Source organism: Lepus europaeus, chromosome 17 (assembly GCF_033115175.1).
Source record: "Lepus europaeus isolate LE1 chromosome 17, mLepTim1.pri, whole genome shotgun sequence".
Lineage (NCBI taxonomy): Eukaryota > Metazoa > Chordata > Mammalia > Lagomorpha > Leporidae > Lepus > Lepus europaeus.
The window spans coordinates 34,193,186-34,217,776 of NC_084843.1; the positions used below are offsets into that span (position 1 = coordinate 34,193,186).

General features: G+C 39.9%; 1 protein-coding gene across 1 annotated transcript in view; it reads right to left on the reverse strand.

The window, feature by feature from the left end:
• Positions 1-23,313, reverse strand: part of LOC133775752 (cytochrome P450 2C16-like) — a 40,708-nt gene extending 17,395 nt beyond the window's left edge. The window contains exons 1-5 of the mRNA XM_062214262.1: positions 23,081-23,313; positions 20,428-20,590; positions 20,074-20,223; positions 17,350-17,510; positions 15,893-16,069 (exon numbers count right to left, since the gene is read on the reverse strand). Coding sequence (XP_062070246.1) covers positions 15,893-16,069; positions 17,350-17,510; positions 20,074-20,223; positions 20,428-20,590; positions 23,081-23,248 — 819 coding nt within the window. The 5' untranslated portion in view covers positions 23,249-23,313. The remainder of the gene's footprint in view (positions 1-15,892; positions 16,070-17,349; positions 17,511-20,073; positions 20,224-20,427; positions 20,591-23,080) is intronic.
• Positions 23,314-24,591: the final 1,278 nt, after the last annotated feature.

A 24,591-nucleotide genomic window follows, 5' to 3' on the forward strand; every position in this document is an offset into this window, starting at 1 on the left:
AATGCAAACTGGTTAAGCCACTATGGAAGTCTGTCTGGAGATTCCTCAGAAACCTGAACATAACCCTACCATACAACCCAGCCATCCCACTCCTTGGAATTTACCCAAAGGAATTTAATTTGACAAATAAAAAAGCCATCTGCACATTAATGTTTATTGCAGCTCAATTCACAATAGCTAAGACCTGGAACCAACCCAAATGCCCATCAACAGTAGACTGGATAAAGAAATTATGGGACATGTACTCCATAGAATACTATACAGCAGTAAGAAACAATGAAACCCAGTCATTTGCAACAAGATGGAGCAACCTGGAAAACATCATGCTGAGTGAATTAAGCCAGTCCCAAAGAGAAAAATATCATTTGTTTTCCCTGATCGATGACAACTGAGCGCCAAAGAGGAAACCTGTTAAGTGAAATGGACACTATAAGCAACAATGAACTGATCAGCTCCTGTCCTGACTTTAGATGTACAATGTAATACTTTATCCTTTTTAGTATTTGTTGTTGTTGTTGTTGTTCTAGTACTATTGGTTGAACTCAGTAATTAACACACAATTATTCTCAGGTGTTTAAATTTTAACTGAAAAGTGATCCCTGTTAAATCTAAGAGTGGAAAAAGAGAGGGAGGAGATGAACAATTTGGAACATGCTCAATTGGACTGGCCGCAAATGGTGGAGTTAGAAATGTGCAGGGGATTCCAACACAATTCCATCAAGATGGCATGTACCAATGCCATCGCACTAGTCCAAGTGATCAATTTCAGCTCACAATTGATAGCTCTGATAGGTCTAAGAGTCAAAGAGATCACACAAACAAGACAAGTATCTGCTAATACTAACTGATAGAATCAAAAAGGGAGAGAAAGATCCAACATGGGAAGTGGGATACACAGCAGACTCATAGGATGGCAGATGTCCTAAACAACACTCCGGCCTCAGAATCAGCCCTCAAGGCATTCAGATCTGGCTGAAGAGCCCATGAGAGTATAGCAGGCATGGAAAGCCAAGATATCATGGGAAAAAAAAAAAAAGACCTAAATGAATGATCTCTGTGAGTGAGATCCCAGTGGAAAGAACGGGGCCATCAAAGAAGGAGGTACCCTTGTCCGAAGGGAGGAGAGAACCTCCACTTTGACTATGACCCTATCGGAATAAGACCAAAGTCAGCGAACTCTAAAGGCTTCCATAGCCCTGGCAACTCATGACTAGAGCCTAGGGAGATTACTGACGCCATGAACAGGAGTGTCAAATTGTTAAGTCAGCAACAGGAGTCACTGTGTACTTACACCCCATGCGGGATCTGTCCCTAATGTGTCATCTAAAGCCAAGTGATGCTATGACTGGTACTGAAACAGTATTTTTATACTTTGCGTTTCTGTGTGGGCGCAGACTGATGAGGTCTTTGCTAATTATATACTGAAGTGATCTTCTGTATATAAAGAGAATTGGAAATGAAAAAAAAAAAACAACCTGGTGTTAAAATGGAAATGGCATAGAAAATTAATTATTTTGAAAAAAAAATTATGTAGGATCTCTGTCTTTAATGTGCTGTACATTGCTATTTAATGCTATAATTAGTAATCCAATGGTAGTTTTTTCACTCGATGTTGCTATATGGGCAAAATGTTGAAACCTTTACCTAATATATACTAAATTGATCTACTGTATACAAAGAGAATTGAAAATGAATCTTTACATGAATGGAAGGGGAAAGGGAGCGGGAGGGGGGAGGGTTGCGGGCGGGAGGGAAGTTATGGGAGGGGGGAAGCCATTGTAACCCACAAGCTATACTTTGGAAATTTATATTCATTAAATAAAAGTTTAATAAAAAAAAAAATTTCTAAGTAAATAGATAGCTGCAGGCTTTCTCAAGGATAAACGGCAATTTGTGCAAGGCAGAAAGTCTCATTTCCAGAACTGTCACGTTATGATATATTAAATGGCCAGTTATCAACAAAAAACTACATGGTGTACAAAGAAGCAAAAAATATTGTCCATTAACATTTTAAATGATTTTACAAGTCATTCCTGAGGAACCAAAGACATTGGACTTAATGATAATGTTAATGATAAATTTTTAATATGTTCAAACAGCTGAAGGACATTATATGCAAAGAATGAAATACAGTTAAAAATGTGGAAAAGTAGAGTATACTAAATATGAGGAATACAGAAGGAAAACAAGGAGAAACTCTAAAGTAAAAGTCATATTAAGAGATGGGTATTCCTGTTAGGAGTTTACTTAACTGGGCTGGCACTGTGGCGTGGCAGGCAAAGCCACTGCTTGCAGTCCTGGCATCACGTATGGGCACCCATTCTTGTATCGGCTGCTCCACTTCTTTTTTTTTTTTAAGATTTATTTATTTTTACTTGAAAGAGTTACAGAGAGAGAAGCAGAGGAGGAGAGAGGTCTTCCATCCACTGGTTCCCTCCCCAGTTGGCCGCAATGACCAGAGCTGAGCTGATCAGAAGCCGGGGGCCAGGAGCTCCTTCCAGGTCTCCCACAAGGGTGCTGATACAGCTCCCAGCTAATGCACGTGGGAAAGTATGGACGTTGGCACAAGTGCCTGAGCCCCTGTTTTCTTTTGAGAGTCCCAGAAGAAGCTCCTGACTGCCAGATTTGGATTGGCCCAGCTCTGAATATTGTAGTCATTTGGGGAGTGAGCCAGCTGATGGAAGATCTCTCTCTCTGTCTGTAACACTGCCTTTCAAATAAATAGATCAATATTTAAAAAAAAATAAATTTACAAAGAGCAACTATACAGATAACAGTAAATATTAATATTTCATATTTTAATATAAGTATTTTAGCTTCTATGTGATTTTAAATAAAAATTGTTATAGAAGAATTATAAATATGTGTTACTGGATATAATACAAAAAAATACAGTGTGTAATAACAACAACATCATGCAAAGTAGGAAAAGCCAGTCACAGAATGAGAAACATTGTGTATTTCCAGTTACAGGTACGTAGAATAGCAAATTCCAGGAGACAGAAAGTAGAATGTCTTTAAAAAAAAAAAAAAAAGAGGCCGGCGCTGTGGCGTAGTGGGTAAAGGCGCCTCCTGCAGTGCCAGCATCCCATATGGGCACCTGTTCGAGTCCTGGCTGTTCCACTTCTTATTCTGCTGGTCCCAGCAGCTGTTGTGACGCCCATGTAGCAAAATGTTACATTGGAAGTCCACGCTGCAGGGACGAGGTGAGAACCCTGTGGGGTGTGGCCTCGAGCGGCTTCTGTGTAGCCCAGGGTTGTAAAGACTTTCGGCTACGTAACAAGAAGTGGAAGACCTAATTACTGCTGGTTAATAAGGCAATGTGTCTCAACATTAATAGTGATTTTGTATTTAGTAGTTATGCCACGTAGTGCGTTAGGACAAGTGCACCATGATTAGAAACAAGGGAGTCAAGTAGTGCCAATAAGCATTTCACAAAAATCAACAAAAAGCACTTTAGACTTTGGCCCACCAGTCATTAGGGCAATTTACGAGGAGGCATTAAACACTGACAAAAAACAGCACACCCTAGACAAGATAAAACAAAAGGAGCTGAGGTGTTAGCTTTAGAGAGCTGAGGTGTGATTTAGGCCCCGGGTTATCAGGTTCAAGCAACATGGGGATGAGAAAGCTACATTCAATCTTACATAGGTGATATATGAAACTTGGGCTAACAAGCACCACCATCTGATAACTCCCCTGTCCCAGGTTCTCCTAATGAGAGGTTAACTAGTAACCTGACCTTTACCTTTTCTTAAAAGTAGGACTGCGAATCATCACCACAATGTCTCCCTGTGTCTCTTGTAAAGTTAATCATGTAACCCCATTAGCCTTAACAAGTTTTTGTAATCTTGGAATTTCTTTTGTCTTCAGCAATGTAAGCTTCCCTATATAAACCCTGGTTTTCCCGCCAATAAACTGCAGACAGACAACTGCAGGCAGACAACTGCAGCAACAGCATACTCAAAAAGTGTGTGTGTCTGTCTGTCATTCCCCTAGCCAATTTCTGTTCCTCCTGTGCTTTCGTCCCCCGTTCTCCCTCGGGTCTGGTGTCTACGCGAGAGCCAGTCCGCGGCATGTGGCGCCCGAACAGGGACCTGAAGGACAGGTAATCTTTTTCTTTCTTTTCCTCAGGAATAGGAACGGCTTTTACCAGGATTCTGCAGATCCGCCAGTGAAAGCTTACTGGTTAAGAGTAAATAATCATTGTGAAGGGGAATCATGGGGCATGCTTTAACCAAAAAAGAAAAAATGCTAGTTGTCATGTTACGGAAAATGCTGACTAAATCTGGATTTCCTGTCTCGGTAAAAACGGTAAAAACTTTTACTTCTTTTCTCAGAAGGGTTAGTCCTTGGTTCCTGGAGGGAGGCTCTTTAGTCTTAGAGGATTGGAAAAAGGTTTGCAAAGAAATGCGTAGGTATGTGCAAAACCAAGGGGAAAATACCTTGCCCCCACAAGCATATCAACTTTGGTACCAAATTAAAGAACTTTTGGCAGAAACCACGCCATTTGAAGGCTTGTGCCGTGAGACAGCCTCTGATATAGGAGAAACTACAGGTTATAAAATATCGGACTGTGCTCCAGGGGGTCCCAGGCAGTGTATTCCTTTGATGGCTTCTGCACCTCCTATGGTGTATAATGCCATAAAAAAGGATGAAAAGAAAGATGATGATTATAGCGAGGTAGATTGGAAGGAATTGGAGGACGAAGAACGAGAGGAGGACGAGGAGGATAATTATAGAGACCACCATAGGCCTCCTCCTGTTCCTATGCAATCTATGATGAGGAAGCCTCCTAAGCCTAGAAGGCGCCCTCCTCCATTACCCCCTCCTCCAATGGGCTTTAAAGGTGCCATAGCTGAGGCTCGGAAAAATGGGGATGTTGCCTTTGGCATCTTTCCTGTTGTGGAAACCTCTGAAAATGAAGAACCTATCTGGGAGCCCTTACCTTTGAAAACGCTCAAAGAACTGCAGAGCGCAGTAAAAACTAGTGGTGCTACTGCGCCTTACACTTTACAAATTGTGGACATGATAGCCAGCTTATGGCTGACCCCTTATGATTGGATGCAAACAGCTAAGGCCACTCTTAATCCTGGGGATTTTATCCTTTGGAGAACGGAGTATGAGGATAAGTGTAAGAAAACTGTTGACCAAAGTAACAAGAAAAGAGGCCCTAAGCCTACATTGTCTATGCTTATGGGGTCAGGGGAATATGCCCCCTTAAATGCTCAGCAAAAAATTCCAAAAGACATTTTAAAGATAATAACAAACAATGCAATATACGCTTGGCGTAACATTCCCCCTACAGGAACCAAACCAGGAACATTGGCAGGTATTAGACAGGGAACGGAAGAGCCTTATCAGGATTTCATTTCCAGATTGGAAGAAGCAGTAACTAGGATGCTGCCCCCTTCTGAGGGGACAGACATGCTCTTAAAACACTTGGCTTGGGAAAACGCTAATCCACTGTGTCAGGATTTAATTCGGCCTATTAGAAAGACAGGAACTATTCAAGATTATGTAAAAGCATGTTTAGATGCCTCACCAGCTATAGTCCAGGGAATGGCCTATGCTGCAGCTATGAAAGGTCAGAAGTTTAGTGCATATGTTAAGAAAACATACGGAGCAGGCGCCAAATCATCATCCATGGATGTTTGCTATAATTGTGGCCAATCAGGGCATATGCAGAGGGAATGCAAACATTCAAAAGAAGGCTCAAAGAAGCAAGGGCCGCCGGGGCTGTGTCCTCGGTGTAAGAAGGGAAAACATTGGAAAAATGAGTGTAAATCCAAGTTCCATAAAGATGGGACTCCTTTAAATAAGGAAAAAGAGAAACAGGAGGAAGCAAAAAACTAGATGAGGGGCGGTCTCCTAGCCCCACTCCAAAGGGAGAGGAGTCAGCAGGGCAGAAACATCAATTAAACCCTGAAGCCCCGGAATTTACGGTGCATGATTTGCCTAGGGCAACACCGGGTAGTGCAGGGCTGGATTTAGCTAGCTCAAAAGACATTATAGTGTCTAAGTGGGACGGAGTAACTTTAGTGCCCACTAATGTAAAAGGAACTTTGTTGCCTCAGACAGTCGGATTAATAATTGGCAGAAGTTCAAATTATGCAAAAAATTTTGAAGTGCTTCCTGGTGTCTTAGACGCGGACACTGAAGCAGACATAAAGATAATGATCAGACCTTTAAAAGAGACAATTCAAATTCACAAAGGACAAAGGATAGCTCAATTATTATTATTACCTTATATAAACCTGCCAAACAAAATTTTACAAAAAAACAGGGGCCAAGGCCAGTTTGGCAGCACTGATGAGGGTGTATTTTTAATGCAAGATCTTGGCCAGCGTCCATTTAAAATCGTGTCTCTCAATGGCAGAAAATTTAAAGGGCTCCTTGACACCGGAGCAGATAGAACATGTATAGCTTCCTCGGATTGGCCTTCCGCCTGGCCAGTGCATAGAACAGGTTCATCATTGTTAGGCTTGGGGACAGCTAATGGTGTCCTGCAAAGTTCAGCAATGTTAAAATGGACTTGTGAAGGTAAGGAAGGTTATATACAGCCTTATGTTCTTCCCTCTTTACCATTTACACTATGGGGAAGAGATTTCTTGGACGCAATGGAAGTTAGGTTGGTAACAGCAGATAATTTAAATGAACAGCATTTTTCATAGGGGCCACTGCAGAAAATCTTTTTGCAGATAAAATTCAGTGGCTGACTCAAGAACCTGTGTGGGTGAGTCAGTGGCCCCTTACGGAAGAAAAAATACAGGCTCTTGAGCAGCTAGTACAAGAACAACTAGAAAAAGGGCATTTAGTAGAATCAAAAAGTCCTTGGAATACACCAGTATTTGTTATAAAGAAAAAATCAGGTAAATGGAGGCTTTTACAAGATTTAAGAGCCGTTAATGCAGTTATGAGGGACATGGGTCCTCTGCAACCTGGACTGCCATCTCCGGTTGCTGTTCCTAAAGGATGGAAAGTCATTGTTATAGATCTACAAGATTGTTTCTTTACCATAAAATTGGATCCTGCAGACTGTGAGCATTTTGCTTTCAGTGTGCCATCATCAAATTTTAAGCAACCTTATAAAAGGTATCAGTGGGTCACTTTACCACAAGGGATGAAGAATTCTCCTACATTATGTCAGAAATTTGTAGACAAGGCTATGCAAGTTATAAGGAAAAAATATGCTACTGCATATATAATTCATTATATGGATGATATATTATTGGCTCATGAAAATTCTGCTATATTAGATAATTTGTTGTATGATACTATTCAAACTTTAACTGCTCATGGCTTGGTTATAGCTCCTAATAAAGTGCAGAGAGATCGACCTCTAAATTATTTGGGTCAAATTATAAAGGATGATTATATTATTTCACAAAAAATTACAATAAGAAGGGATAGGTTAAAGACATTAAATGATTATCAAAAATTATTAGGAGACATTAATTGGTTAAGACCTCATTTAAGAATAACCACAGGGGAATTGAGTCCCTTATATTCTATCTTGCATGGGGATTCAAATCCAAAGTCACTTAGAATTATGACCCCGGAAGCTTTACAGGCTTTACAGTTAGTTGAAGAGGCATTATCAAAAGCAAGAGTGCATCAGGTAAATTATACTAAGCCATGGAGTCTGTTAATATTTTCCACAGCTTATACGCCTACAGCTTGCCTATGGCAGGAGGGAGTCTTGGAATGGCTTCACTTGCCTCATACACAGACAAAAATGCTTGCAGATTATCCTTATTTATGTGCTTTATTAATTACCAAAGGTAGAGCTCGCTCTAAAGAATTGTTTGGTAAGGAGCCAGCCACTATTGTCACACCATACAATAAAAATCAAGTAGAGGAGCTAATGCAAAATAATGAAGATTGGGTCATAGCGCTGCAAAACTATACAGGGCAGATAAAATATCATTATCCAAAACATCCTATTATAGAATTTGCAAGACATGTAGAATTGGTATTTCCAGTCTGGTTTTCGCCACAACCCTTAGCTAAAGCTCAAAATATTTTTACTGATGGGTCATCTTCAGGTTGTGCTGTGGTTTATTCTAAAGAGCACGGTGTGTATGTTGAGAGTGGTGAAAAAACCTCTGCCCAACAGGCGGAAATAAAAGCAGTCATTTTGGCCTTTACAAAATTTTCACAACCATTTAACCTTTATTCAGATTCTAAATATGTGGTTAATTTATTTCCGGCTCTAGAGACAGCTCTCTTATCAGGAAAATCACCCATTCTTATTTTATTAAGACAATTACAAAAGTTAATCAGGGAAAGAACGGCAAAGTTTTACATAGGACATATAAGGGGCCATAGTAAATTACCAGGGCCTCTGGCAGAAGGAAATGCCATAGCTGATATGCATACTCAGCCTATTGTAGCTACAGTGCAGGAGGCGTTAGAGAGTCATAACATTCATCACCAAAACGCAGCCTCTTTGCGAAAAATGTTCTCTATTACTAGAGAACAGGCAAGACAGATTGTAAAACAATGTACTCATTGTCCCCCCGTATATCATCCTCCAAAGATGGGTGTAAATCCCCGAGGTTTAAAAGCTAACATTATTTGGCAGATGGATGTAACTCATGTGTCTTCTTTTGGTAAGTTGGGATATGTACATGTGACTGTTGACACTTTTTCTCATTTTGTGCATGCTTCTGCCAGAACGGGAGAAGCAGTAAAAGATGTTATTCAACATCTAATTCAGTGTTTTCAAATTATGGGCATTCCTTCTCAAATAAAAACTGATAATGGACCAGCTTATATTTCTAAAGCATTTGCAAATTTTTGTGCCCAGTGGCACATAACTCATATTACGGGAATTCCTTATAAGGAATTCCTTAAGGACAGGCAATCATTGAAAGAGCTCATCAAACATTAAAATTACAATTGAAACGCCTTCAAACTGCTAATTCTTATTTCTCACCTCATCATGTACTGTCTCATTCATTGTTTGTTTTAAATCATTTAAATGCTGATGAAAAGGGCCTTACAGCAGCCCTACGACACTGGGACAGGGAGGTCTATAAGACCCCCCTGCCCAAAGTTCTCTGGAAAGACCTCTTAACAGGAATGTGGAAAGGTCCGGATGTGCTAATCACCTCGGGGCGAGGTTATGCTTGTGTTTTTCCACAGGATGCAGACTCTCCTGTCTGGATCCCAGATAGGCTCATCAGGGAGGCCCCCGGCACAGCGCCGCAAGCAGCGACGCTGGAAGAAGCAGAGAAAACGCATGGAACATCAGATGAAGAAATTGGAAATAGTCCAGCAGAGGCAGAAAATCACTTGGACGATGATCCGTCACCTAGCTCGAAAGGCAAAGGAACTTCTCGCTGAACAAAAGAAGCCTCGTACAACCTCTTATCTTTTTGTGGCTTTTCTTGCCTTGATTTCAACTCCAAAAACTGAGGGGACTTCATATTGGGCTTATGTTCCTAATCCTCCCATTGTACAGCCTGTGGGGTGGTTGGATAGGGAACCCGTAAAAGTGTTAACAAATGATTCATTGCGGTTAGGCGGCATACAGGACTCTAACGCAAGAGTCTCCTCCTCCTCTATAATTTCCTTTGAAGGGAGAGCAGACTCATTGCCAATTTGTCTTACGCTGCAAGGTAAAGTTCCTAATGGTTGTCTCACCACGAGCTATAAAACTTTCCTAACTGACAGTCCAGACCACGACAATCCCGGTAAACGGTGGGTCTGGGAAACACAAATTCAAACATTAGGGGCTCAGGCTCCTTATTTCAATGACAGCTTTACACATGTTTCAGAGATTGATCTGCCACTCACGCCATGTGTAAAAAAGTATCAAAACCCAGATAAGACGTGGTTATCGTCTTTAACTAAATTCCCAACCTGGTTATCTTGTGGATTTTCTGTTGCTGCTTGGTATCAACCTGAGGGTGGTGACATAACAATTTGGGACTTTTCTAATTCAAATCCTGGGGATGGAAATTATGAAAAGTACTTAAAAAAAAGAGTAATAAATTTCATAATTATGCTTATCTTAAACCGGGAAAACCTTTACGGCGATGGTTTTCTCCTGGCTTTGTAGAACCTACTTGGTTTGCAACAAAGGATAATGTAACTCGTAAACATACTGATTTATTTCGCTTAACAGCTGCTACAAATATGTTGTTAGAGAAACAACCCAATCAAACTTTTTCACAGCCTATTGCGGTTAAAGCATGTGTAGCTTATCCTAGTGCTATCTTGTTAGCTCAAACTGAAGCTGTAAAAATAACAAAAGAAGGTCGTTCATATAAGATTACTTGTGCTGCATGTAAAATGACAAATTGTATTACTTCTGCTGAGCCTAAGAATTTTACTACCATACTGTTGGTGCGTAGACCGCTGTTTGTGCTGCTACCTGTTGAATTAGGGGAAGAGAATTGGTATGATAATTCTGCTTTACAAGTATTAGATCTGTTAAGTGGGCTTTTACGTCCGAAACGCTTTGTTGCTGCCTTGATCTTAGGAATTACTACTTTAATTACTATTATCACTACTTTTGCGATTGCAACTACTGCTTTAGTTCAGGAAATTCAAACTGCTCACTATGTCAATACATTAAATAAAAATATTACCATGGCATTAATTACACAAGAGGCAATAGATCAGAAATTAGAAGCAAAAATAAATGTGTTAGAGGAAGTAGTCTTGGCTTTGGGACAGGATGTTGCTAATCTGCAAACAAAGTTTTCTGCTCGTTGTCATAGTAATTTTAAGTCAATCTGTGTTACTCCGCTACCATACAATACTTCAGAACCTTGGGAGAAAATAAAAGCACACTTACAGGGTGTATGGCATGATAATGAGGTTACACATGATTTACATGCTTTGCAAAAGGAAATAGCTGCCGTTAGTCAATCTAGGTTGCAAATAGGGAATTTACAGAGTATAGCTGCAAGCTTAGAAGCAGGAATCAGAAGCCTAAACCCCATAACTTGGAAAAACTACCTCATATATATAGGAATAGTGGCATTGGTAGTTTTGCTAATAATTCTTTTTCTTCCTGGAATCTTAAAGCTTCTATTTAGCTCATTGCAGGATGTCCAGCAGGAGGTCTTTGAACTTCGTCTTAAAAATTAAAAAAAGGGGGAACTGCTGGGCCCAGCAGCTGTTGTGACGCCCATGTAGCAAAATGTTACATTGGAAGTCCACGCTGCAGGGACGAGGTGAGAACCCTGTGGGGTGTGGCCTCGAGCGGCTTCTGTGTAGCCCAGGGTTGTAAAGACTTTCGGCTACGTAACAAGAAGTGGAAGACCTAATTATTGCTGGTTAATAAGGCAATGTGTCTCAACATTAATAGTGATTTTGTATTTAGTAGTTATGCCACGTAGTGCGTTAGGACAAGTGCACCATGATTAGAAACAAGGGAGTCAAGTAGTGCCAATAAGCATTTCACAAAAATCAACAAAAAGCACTTTAGACTTTGGCCCACCAGTCATTAGGGCAATTTACGAGGAGGCATTAAACACTGACAAAAAACAGCACACCCTAGACAAGATAAAACAAAAGGAGCTGAGGTGTTAGCTTTAGAGAGCTGAGGTGTGATTTAGGTCCCGGGTTATCAGGTTCAAGCAACATGGGGATGAGAAAGCTACATTCAATCTTACATAGGTGATATATGAAACTTGGGCTAACAAGCACCACCATCTGATAACTCCCCTGTCCCAGGTTCTCCTAATGAGAGGTTAACTAGTAACCTGACCTTTACCTTTTCTTAAAAGTAGGACTGCGAATCATCACCACAATGTCTCCCTGTGTCTCTTGTAAAGTTAATCATGTAACCCCATTAGCCTTAACAAGTTTTTGTAATCTTGGAATTTCTTTTGTCTTCAGCAATGTAAGCTTCCCTATATAAACCCTGGTTTTCCCGCCAATAAACTGCAGACAGACAACTGCAGGCAGACAACTGCAGCAACAGCATGCTCAAAAAGTGTGTGTGTCTGTCTGTCATTCCCCTAGCCGATTTCTGTTCCTCCTGTGCTTTCGTCCCCCGTTCTCCCTCGGGTCTGGTGTCTACGCGAGAGCCGGTCCGCGGCATTATTCTGCTCTCTGCTATGGCTGGGGAAAGCAGTAGAAGATGGCACAAGCCATCACCTGCATGGAAACCCAGAAGAAGCTCCTGGATCCTGGCTTCGGATCGGCGTAGCTCCGGCCATTATGTCGAGTTGGGTAGTGAACCAGTAGATGAAAAACCTCTCTATCTCTCTGCTTCTCCTTCTCTCTCTGTAACTCTGATTTTCAAGTAAAATAAATAAATCTTAAAAAAAATGTAGGTAATATGGTGGTTGGCAGGGACTGGTGAACAAGCAATTATTATGTAATAGATATGAAGTTTCTGTTTTGCAGAATAAAATAATTCTGGTATGGATGGTGGTGATAGTTACAAAACAAACTGATTGTGCTTAATGCCACCAACTGTTGCTCCTCTTTAAATGATTAGTTTATTACCACACTGTAACATCTTTATGGATTACGCATTTTGATCAAATTGATTTTACCCAAGAAATGCATAGGTGGCTTAAAGAAAAGCAATCGATGTTGAAAAACACATTATAAGAATGTGAAAAAAATCATCTCTACAGATTTTTAGAAAGCATTTGCAGTAAAGCTCAGGTTGGCAGAATAGAAAGGGAGCTTGCGGCACTATTCTAGGGAAAGATGGAAAGGTAGTTTTAAAAAAAAAAAAGTGAAGTTACTGCATTCCAGGGCAGAGTTAGGGAAAACTGCAGTAGAAAAGTCTGCAAATAAAAGAGGGACACATAGATCTTTGTGGAGGGCGTGGACACATAGCACAAGCATGGACACAACACAGGACCTCAGCAGCTGAGAGCCTAGAAAAACGACAGCTTTGGAACGTGGGGTGAGATCAGACTGCAGCAGCCCATGCTTCTGACCATATAGCTGTGGAGACACAGTCTGGCGAGAATCTGGCCCGGTGGCCAGTTGGGAACACAGTATCTGCTAATGTAGTGGAAAAAAAGGGTGCACATTTCTCCTTCCCAATACACCCCACAACATTGCCTGACAACTGGTTAAGAGAGGGTGAGTGTCATTTTGAATATACAAAAGATGCTATGGAGGAGCTATGCGCAGAAACACAGAAAAATAGTCATATTTATGAAGGAATGTGAAGGAGAAAATGTCCCAGTAAAACTAAGAAGGAAATTCAAAGTAAACAACAGGAATATTAATGGAAAAATGGCAGGGCCAAGTCATTACTTATCAGTAGTAACTTGAATATTAATGGCGTCAGCTCTCCAGTTAAAAGATACAAATGGGTGGAATGGATTAAATAACAAGAGCAATCTATTTGCTGCCTATAAGAAACACACCTCAATAACAAAGACACATGCAGACTGAAAGTGAAAAGATAGAAAAATATATACCATGTTAATGGAAAGCAAAAAAAAAAAAAAAAAAGCCGGGGTATCCACTCTAATATCAGAAAAATAGACTTTAACATAAAAACTGTTAAAAGGGACAGAAGGGCACTAGGTAATGATTAAAGGATCAATTCAACAGGAATATGTGTCTAGAATAAATGCATATACTCCAAATTATAGGCCACCTGGCTATTTAAAATGAATACTAATGGATTAAAGGAAGACATAGACTCCAGCACAATACTAATGGGGAACTTAAACACCTCCTTTTCAACAATGGACAGATCAACCAACAGAAAATCAACAAATAGCAGAGCTATATGACACTATGAACCAAATGGAAATAACTGATATTTACACAACTTTTCATCCCACAGCTCATAATACACATTATTCTCTCCAGTGCATAGAAACTTCTTTAGCATAGACAACATGCTAAGCCATAAAGCAAGGGTCAGCAAATTCAAAATAATTAAAATCATGCCATGCATCATCTCTGACCTCAATGGAATGAAGCTGGAAATGAACAACACAAGAATCTCAAGAGCATATGCAAATACTTGGAGCCTGAACGACATGCTCCTGAATGAGCAGTGGGTCACAGAAGAAATCAAAGAGAAATTAAAAAAATTCTGGAAATGAATGAAGAAGAAAATACAACATGTAAAAACTATGGGGTACAGCAAGGTACTATTAAGAGGGAAGTTTACAGCAATTGATGCCTACATCAAGGAACTGGAAAGGCCCTAAGCACATGAGCTATCAATGCATTTCAAGAACCTAACAAAATAGCAACAAACTAAATCCCAAATTAGTAGGAGGAAAGAACAAATTAATATTAGATAAGAAACAAATAAAACGAATCCAAAATAAAATTCTAAAGATCAGTGAAATGAAGAACCCATTTTTTGAAAAAGTAAAATTGATATGCAATTGGCTCATCTAATCAAAAAAAGAGATAACTCAAATAAAAAAATCAGAGATGACAAAGGAACTAAAAAGAATAATCAGTAATTACTACAAAGAGTTTTACACCTACAAATCAGGAAACCTAGAAGCAATGGGTAGATTCCTTGAGACATTCAATCCATCAAAATTGATCCATGAAGATATGGAAAACCTAAACATGCCAGTGGCCAAGGCAGAGATTGAATCAGTACTAAAGACTCTCCCAAGCAGAGAAAAGCTCAGGACTGAATGGATACACTACTGAATTACACTAGATATTTAATGATGAACTAATTCCAATTCTTCTCAAGCTATTCAAAACGATTGAAAGGGAGGGAATCTTCCCAAAATTCATCTATGAAGCCAACATCATCATAACAAACTAGAAAAAGATACAACAGAGAAAAAATAACTATAGATCAATATCCCTGATGAACATATATTCATGTGAATTTTCCCTCAATTTGTATATGAAATAGTTGAAAAGATTTATTGCAAAGATTTAATGCAATCCCTCTAAATATTCACTGAGTCTTAGTAGAAATTTACAAGCTTATCTTAAAATTTATATTGATATTCAAGGAACCTAATATAGCCAAATTAGCTTCGAAGAACAACCACCTTAAAGGTCTCACACTTCTTTACTTGAAAACTACAGTAATTAAGACTTCAAGTTGATACTCAGACATGATGACAGACCCAAAGGTCAATGTAGTGGAACTGACAGCCCACAAACAAACTTAGATTTATGTCCAACTGACTTTTGGCCAGGGTGCCAAGGTAATGCAATAGGGAACAAGTAGTTTTGTACACAAACAGTGCAGTGACGACGTGATTCACACCTAGACACCAACCTCTCTCTCCACCTCTGCACAACTTACTGTGTTACAGTGAGCTAAGTCTTTGTCTTCCTTCCACCCACTCTTTCCCACTGCACACTGAACACCTTCGCACACATGACTCATTTCATCTGAAATTCTCTCTCCTGTCCTGCACTGCAGATTTCTAAGACCTCCTTCAATGTGCAGGATATGCACAAATCCCTCCCAGGCTAAGCTACGTGCCCCTCTCCCTTACACTTGCTCAGTGATGATGTCACTTCACATTACAGCATGATAGTCAGTGATTTTTAGTTGTTGTGATTGTTTCCAATTCATCTGAAACGTGCATTATGTTCCTCCATGGGTAGATTCTTTTCATCTAAAGAACAAGACCCAGGTATTCTAACCATTTAACAATTTAATTTTATATTCTGTATCTTTAAAAACATTTATGGAAATGTACATTATTTTTACAAAGCATAAGCTTCCTTTTATACACTAAAGTAAACTTATTTTTTAAATCTTTATTTCCACAAACTTTATGTGAAATCCCTTAATATTTTTCAGAATACTAAAAGTTTATTCTTACAATAGATATTTAAAGTGCTTGTCAAAATAGCCTGATCATTTTAACATCCATTGTTGATACAGAATTATTGGATGAACCTCAAAATACAAAATAAATCAAATAATGAATTGTTGTGAATAATTTACCTGCTCCATTTTGATCAAGAAACAATCAATAAAGTCCCGAGGATTATTAACATCCAGGAATTTTTGATGTTCTTTCACTTTCTCCATAATAAAATTTTTCACATAATCAGAATTATTTAGTAAGGTCTTATGAATTCCCGGGAAATAATCAAGGAGAGCAGGGATATTATTGCAGACCTAAAGCAGAAAACAATAATTTGTTGAATTATATATATTTATATACATATATATACACATATATATTTGCATGCCAATTTAGGAATTACAGCTATAAATATGAATAAAATATGGTTGCCATTTTCAGGGAGAAACTTTTATTTAAAAATATGGTAGTTCCATATACTTATAGAAATATTTGGGGAGAGAATTCAAAATCAAAGATGAAAGTCATTTCCTAGAGGCACACATAATTTTATAGTGTAATATCTGCCTTTTATTAATCTCATTTTTTACATAAATCCTTAGCTAAAAATTTTGAAATATAATAGGAAATCAGAGCATTGTGGTCCAGCATGTAAAGCCACTGCTTGGAATGCCAGCGACCTACATTGTGTGCTCCATTGAGTCCCAGCTACTTCATTTCCTGCTATTGAGAGACAACCTGTGATGGCTCAAGTATTTAAGTCCCTGGTTCCTCACAGCTGCCTGGCCTAACCCTGGTTTTTGGGGCATTCAGAACGTGAACCAGCAGATGGAAGAATTATCTCTGTCTCTGTCTCTGTCTCTGTCTCCCTCTCTCTTTCTCACTTTCTCTGTAATCCTGCCTTTCAAATAAATAGATATTATAAGAAATAAAGGACATTGATGTCCATTGATTGACAAAGACATTCTTTGTCCAGTCATCTAAGTAGCTTCATAGAAATAGGGCTTGGAGTTTAGTGGAAAAATCACTGGACAAGAAGATAATGGACATAACCACCAGCCCAATATTTGGACACTCGTTTTCCTGTGTGTAAATAAAAGTTTCTATTATCTTTCTTTTTTTAAAAAAAAAGATTTATTTATTTATTTGAAAGTCAGAGTTACTCAGAGAGAGAAGGAGAAGCAAAGAAAGTTCTATCCAATGGTTCACTCCAACAGTTGGCTGCAAGGGTCGTAGCTGCGCTGATCTGAAGTCAGCAGCCTGGAGCTTCCTCTGGGTCTCCCACGTGGGTGCAGGGGCCCAAGAACACGGGCCATCCTTTCCCAGGCCATAGCAGAGAGCTGGATTGGAAGCAGAGCAGCCAGGACCTGAACCGGCGCCCATATGGGATGCCGGCACTGCAGGCAGTGGCTTTACCTGCTACACCACAGCACAAGCCTGAGTTTCCATCATCTTTCAGAGTGTCCAGCAACATCAGCTCTAGGGGACTGTGCTGTCTGAACATTCTCTTCACATCTTGGTCCATGTAGAACTTTGCACCTCTCAGATAAAGTAACATAAATGGTTTCTCAGGAACAAAAGATCTCACTCTCACCTGCAACCATGGAGAGCTCAGAATCCTAACATTTTCATTTAATATTTCCATCAGTTTAAGAAACTCCTCATCTTTATAATCAAAACGATCATGGAAAATAATGGAGCAGATCACATTGCAGGGAGCACAGCCCAGGATAAAGGTGGGATCACAGGGTGAGGCTGAAGAATTAAAAGCAATTTTAAAACACCATTAAAATATACATATAAAGCACGTTATTTTTTTCATGGTAATTTAGAAATTATAAGCAATGTCTTGCCTACAAATTCCCGTAATGGTTAAAAAAAAAATAAAGTGACACAAATGAAATCAACACATCACTTTACTGTAAGGCTGAGTTGACCATTACAACCTAGCTGGCTAAATAATGCTATTTCCAATACTCAACTCACATTCACTGTTTTTATGTAAACTATTTTAACACAAGAGATCTGCTATTTGGAAAAGAAAATTAAGACTTCTTTAAAATAGTAATTCAAGTTTTCAAACTAGAATCAGTTACCTGTGCAATGTCTGTAGACAATAAAGCATTGAAATGGTGAGTAGAAAATAGTGTGGGCCAGGAAACTTCTTACAGATAAAATAATGAATAGGATAGTCACAATGAAAATGATGTGTTGAACCATTGGAGAGGAAATAAAGAGACAAATTGTGGGTAAATTCACATATTCAAAAGAAAGTATTTTAAAAGTTGAAGGCATCCATGCAACATGAGAAAAAACAAAAATGAGAAAATGAAGCAATGCTTATGATATGCATTATAATTATAATATAATTATAATTATAATGAATGCTTGTGATACCATTAAGATGATTTGCATTCCAGATAGAGTGCTGGATTCAATACTAGGCCCAACTCCTAACTCCACTTCCTGACAATTCAGAATCTTTTAATCAGCAGGTGATGTCTGAGTTCATGCCACTCAAGTGGGAGACCTAATAGAGTACCCACATCTGGCTCGATTATAGGCCTGGCTATGTGGGAATCTGGGGAGGGAACTAGTAGATGTTATCTCTCTCTCTCTCTCTCTTTCTCCCTCTCCCTATGTATGCATGTGAGTGTGTGTGTGTCTATATAATTTTCATTTTATAGAAAAACATTGAAAAATAGGTAAAGAAATAATGTTTAGGATGGATTTGTTTGGTTAAAGGAGTAGAATTAGAATTATATTATTTTATTTCAAGCATACATCCTAGAGAGATGAAGCAAAAATAGTTGGAGTCTTCTTTATCATGAGTTTCAATGTTAAATGAAAACAGTGAATTTCCTTGAGAAGTAAGCAGCCAATATCTCTAATTCCTTTTCATATTTAACATACTTGAGCAAAGCTGCCCTTTAGTAGATTCTAACATAGTGTTCTGTACAACTATAACAACTATCAAAAGATGTTTTAATAAAATTTAAAATTTACCCATAGGTTAAGCCAAGTCTCTCATTTTACTGATAAACAAATGAAAATCCAGGACAGATTTTCATTTTAATGGGCAGATTTTTATGGTGCAAATGCTAGAATCAAATGATCTACTAGAACTTTATAGGTAAAGAGCTCATAAATTCATAGCTACCCCAATAAGGGCATCTTAATTAAAAGTGTTCAGAATACATGGTAGAGTACAGGACATTAGGATACCTGAGTTAGTTGCTCCTATGTCAGGCTTTCTTAATATTTATAGTACTCTACATTTTTAGACAAAATTTTATTTTACCCCAACGAGGTGGAGGATAATTTGAAAAGCCTTGGGAACTGTGTATTTGTATATATATGTGTGTTATCTACAGAAAACCTGATTTTCAGTCTTTCACTTTGCTTAGAAGAGAGAATTTAAAAAAAAAAACAAGGTAATTTGGAAACTGAACTGATAATCGGATGCATTTTGAGCAACACATTTCAGAGCAGTAGACCTGATGGTGGGAGGAAAATATGTCACAATTCCTCAAATAAAATCTAATAAACACAGAGAGAAAGCAAAGCAGAAACGAGAGCCACTCTCTGCGAAGGAAAGCCAATATAAACAGCTATTATTAACAGTTGAAATTTTGTAAAATAAATCATCTCACAAAACAGTGTTTGTATACGTGCAGAATTAGGTTACAGGATATATTTACTCAAATTAATCAGTAGAAGAAGTAGACTCAACAAGGAAGAGCAATTTCTACAAACAGTTTGATTATAGAGAATAGTGACAGGAACTTTGTTAGGAATTGCCTAGGGAGTTAAACTGCACACAGCACCACTGGTGTCCAGCAATAGGCTCTGGCCTGGGGAAACCTCAGACATGTCAGTGAAGCTGAGCCTGCAGATGTGAACGCCCCTGGGGGTCGGTTCTTGTCCCTTAAGAGGCTGATGGGTCTTTGCCACCATATGCGTTTGCCCAGTTTCCACCATGAAGCGTTCTGTGATAGGTAGCAGCATTCAGGCTATGGGGAAAACATTGCTGTTCAATTCTTTCAGAAAATACACTCAAAACTTATATTCATGATTTCTGATTAGAAATTATAGAAACTGACTTGGGACAAGAGAGTACTAAATGAACTTTCACACCCGCAGACGCAGAACCACGCTGTACGCACAAACTCCCCACTTCTCTGCTCCAAACCGCCCCTCCCACCATGGGAGAGGCAACCAGGCCTCAGGATGCAGGCTTGCCCACCCTGCAAGGTTTCCCAGGGCAGCATAGAGAAGGAGCAGTGAGAGTCAGGGATGTGGGGTAAGGGTCACCCACCGTTGGTTTTTCTCAGCTCCTCCACCAGGCGGCGGGCCTCCTCTTGAACTCGGTCCTCAATGCTCCTCTTCCCCATCCCGAAATTCCGCAGGGTCATGAGCGAGAAGCGCCGGATCTCTTTCCATCTCTTTCCATTGCTGAAAAGGATTCCTGCCAGAATGAGAAACAGAAACTAGGAGGGAGATCCCAGCAAGTAGGAAGAAGCTGACATGAAGCAGCCACATAGAAGGACAAGTTCTCTCTGAGGAGCTTTTAAGTCTCTGGTTTCTAACAACTCCATGCCATACCACTGTTACACACTCTCTCTCTCTCTCTCACACACACACACACACACACACAAACATGCACACTTACCGAGTCCTTTATTGACTCTTTCAGCCATAGGAAAATGGCCTCTTCCAGCAAACTCCTCTCCAAGATCAACCAGGGCCTCCTTCACTGCCTGGTATCCATGCAGCACCACAGTGGGCTTCATGCCCAGATACATAGTGAACACGGGGCCATAGCGTTCTGAGAACTGGGAAGAGAAACAAATATCACCAAATAAAGTATATGAAGGTCACATAGCGTGATTCAGATGGAAATTAGCATTGTCTATGTTATCTCTTTGTTTTAGATTTTTTTTTTAATTTATTTGAAAGAGTTACAGAGAGAGGTAGAGATAGAGAGAGAGTTCTTCCATCTGCTGGTTCACTACCTAGATGGCTGTAATGGCAGGAGCTGCGCCAATCTAAATCAGGTGCCAGGAGCTTCTTCCGGGTCTCCCAGGTGGGTGCATGGTCCTAAGGACTTGAACCATCTTCTACTGCTTTCCCAGGATATAGAGAGCTGGATCGAAAGTGGAGTAGCTAGGACTAGAATCGGCGCCCATATGGGATGCAGGCACTTCAGGCTCTGGCTTTAACCTGCTGCTCCACAGTGCTGACCCACATGTTTTCTCTTTATTCTGCCATGGATTCAAATATTTCTATTTATACTTAAATATGATAGGGATTATTATGGATGCCATTATTGAATGACCTATGATGTGTCATACAATGGCCCAGATAATTGGCATGCAGTTTACATTTAATTCTCAAACAATATACTCGGCAAGTTTATTTGCACTATTTTATAAAACAGGAAACTAGCAGTTGAGAATTCCAAATTTATTACCAGTTTCCTGTAGGCAGTAAAGAAAGCTTATGTACTGCTTACTCAATCTTTATGGCTTGAAATCAATACCCAGCCGACTTTAGGATCACATGGTAAGCCCTTCTCATGAGGATCCTGACTCAGCTAGCCCATTGATGACACTAGTGATGTATACTCTTAAAAATCACCCCAAGAAAGTCTAATGCACAGCCCAGTTTGAAATTTGTTGCTGTAAGGTTCTAGTCCCTGTTGGGGTGCCGGATTCTGTCCCAGTTGCTCCTCTTCCAGTCCAGCTCTCTGCTGCGGCCTGGGAGTGCAGTGGAGGATGGCCCAGGTCCTTGGGCCCTGCACCCACATGGGAGACCAGGAGGAAACACCTGGCTCCTGGCTTTGGATCAGCGCAGCGCGTCAGCCACAACACGCCTGCCATAGTGGCCACTTGGGGGGTGAACCAATGGAAAAAAGGAAGACCTATCTCTCTGTCTCTCTCTCTTTCACTGTCTAACTCTGCCTGTCAAAAAAAAAATAATAAGGCAGAAAGAGAACAAGCAAGCTGTCTTTCTATCTGTGTCTCTCTATTTCTGTTACTTTGCCTTTCAAAGAAATGAAATAAATCTTGAAAGAAAACCTGCCACCCACATGGAAGACCAAGGAAGAGTTCCTGGCTCTTGGTTGGCCTGGCTCAGCTCTGACCATTGTAGTCCTTTGTGCAGTCAAAGAACAGATGGGATCTCTTTTTTATGTTTGCTTGATAAATTGCAGATTTATAAAGAGGAGGAGAGACAGAGAGGGAAAGATCCTCCATGTGCTGTTTCACTCCCCAAATGAGAAAAACAGCTAGGGTTGGACCAGGCTAATGCCAGAAGCCAGGAGCTTCTTCTGGATCACTCACGTGGGCACAGGTGCCCAAGGAATTGCATATTCCTCTGTTGCTTTCCTGGGTACATTGGCAGGCAGCAGGATGGGAAGTGGAGCAGCCTGGCCTTGAACAGGCGCCCATATGGGATGCCAGCATCAGAAGCACAGCCTTAACATGTTATGCTATAAGGCTGACCATGAGATCTCTCACTCTGTCTGTCTGTCCCTCTGTTTCTATCACTCAGCCTTCTGAGTCAAGAAAAGAAATCAGAAGAAGAAGGAAGAAGAGGAAGGAGAAGAAAAAGAAGAAGAGGAAGAAGAGGGAGAAGAAGGAAGAAGAGGAGAAAGAATGAGGAGGAGCAGGAATAGGAAGAAGAAGAATTAGAAAATCAGAAGAAGAGAAAGAAGGCTGGGCTAGGGAGACGAAAAGGAAAACAAGCCGCGGAAGCAGGGCCAGGACATGACAAAGCAGCATCTAAGAGAGGAGCAGTTTCTTCCATCCTGTAGCGTTCTGGACCACACACAACAGGGTTTCACAGAATCTAATAGAATTCTGATGCCACCAGGTGGCCACTGAATGATTACTTCTTTCTTTCATTCACCTAGACTACTCCAGAACCCATAGTGACACCAGTTTTTATTGATTATGCAGAGAACTTCAATTTTTATAGATATTCTGAAAAAAACACATGTAAAATACAGTAGATGACTTATTCAATATCATTTCTATCAGAAGCTTCATTTGTCTCTGACCTGCAGACAAATGGCTGAAACTCAAAGACAGTCAGAAGTACTCCCGATTTTTGTCACTTTATTATTTTGATTCAATCTAAAGGGACCCAATATTTCTCTACTCAAATCCTGAAATTGGTAGAAGAAGCATCAAAGGTTACAAAGTGCATTTTGATTTATAATCATCTGTTTTAAGAGTCTGCATCCACGAATAGATTTTATTTAAAAAGGGTCAATATATTTTCCCTTTGCATGCCACAGGAGGAGCATAATGAATACTTACCTTAGTTAGGGATTTGCTGATGTCCTTAACATCTATCTGGAGAATATTTCCAATGATTGGGAAAGGAGTGGGGCCAGGAGGGAGCTTTCCTCTCCCGGAATTCTGCTTCCAGAGTGAAAGGAGAAGTAAACAGCAGAGACCCAACACCAGGACCACAACTGGCTCCATTCTCTTCTTCCTGGGATCCCTGTGACTGGCTAGCAGAGGCTTTATATCATTCTTGCTAATATGCTTCTCTGACGTGTCAAGCAACGATGCACTTTATCCTCTCTTCTGAGTGGACTTTGCCTCCATGATAGAGATGAAAACAAGATATTCTTTAGTGGCATTGCATTCTTTCCTGTGCTCATTTGGAAAATGGTAATTTCATTGTACTGGGTTGCTCCTATGTATTGGTAATTGGAAAAAAAAAAAAGCAGAGAGAGAGAGAAATAGAGAGTTAGAAAGAGATCCATTTCCTGTATCTTGGTTCACTCCCCTAAATTCCTACAACAGAAAAGGTCAAATCAGAAACTCAGAAGTCAATCCAGGTTTACCACATGGGTGAAAGAGGCCCAAGAGCTGAGAAATCATCTGCTGACCCCAGGTATAGCTTTAACATAAACCTGCTCAAAAATGGAACCAGGAATCAAACCCAAGCTTCTGTCATTGAATGCCTGTGTCAAAAGTAGCAGCTGAACTACCACACCACAGTGTCTGTTCCGGGGGATTTCTATGAGATCTGATGCCCATCTTGTGTACTATGTGCTACACACAGGCAGCCTCCAGAGCAGCTTCAACAAACAAAGGAAACCTAAAATATTAGTTACTCACAATAAACAACACACCATGTTCATAATGAAACAGACATTACATGCAATAGGAGCTGCTTTAAGGATAAAAACCACATGTGTTCACACGAACAGAAAGGCACAGGGTTATTTCCTTTGATTCACTGTAGAGGTAAAATTTAGTCAGTGTACTTAAGGAAAGAGACAATCTCAGAGAATTTGAGGGAAACACGGGGGAACTAAAACTACCCTCACCTCATGTTCAACTCCAGCCAAGGATGATTCTGTTGCTTTGGGTCTGTCATGGTCTGAAATGAAAAGTGAGATAATGCGGCAATTCAGGGAAATAATAGAAAGAGTGCTCTTGCAGATGCACTAGAGGAGGAGAGGAAGGGAAATCACTCAATGGACCCACAGCTCAAAGAACCACAACTTGTTGACCTGAACAGGAGGTGACACTGTGTTCATGAGAATCTAAACCTCACTGAAAGATTAACGTTACTTGATCACCAATGACTATGCTTATACAAATGATGTTTTTCCAGTATATTCAGGTGATTCTGTAAATTGGCTAGTGCTATTATTTCTAAACTGTATTTGTTTTTTTTAACTTATATTTAATAAATATAAATTTCCAAAGTCCAGCTTTTGGATTACAGTGACTCCCCCCCCTCATAGCTTTCCTCCCACCTGCAGCCCTCCCATCTCCCGCTCCCTCTCCCATTCCATTCACATCAAGAT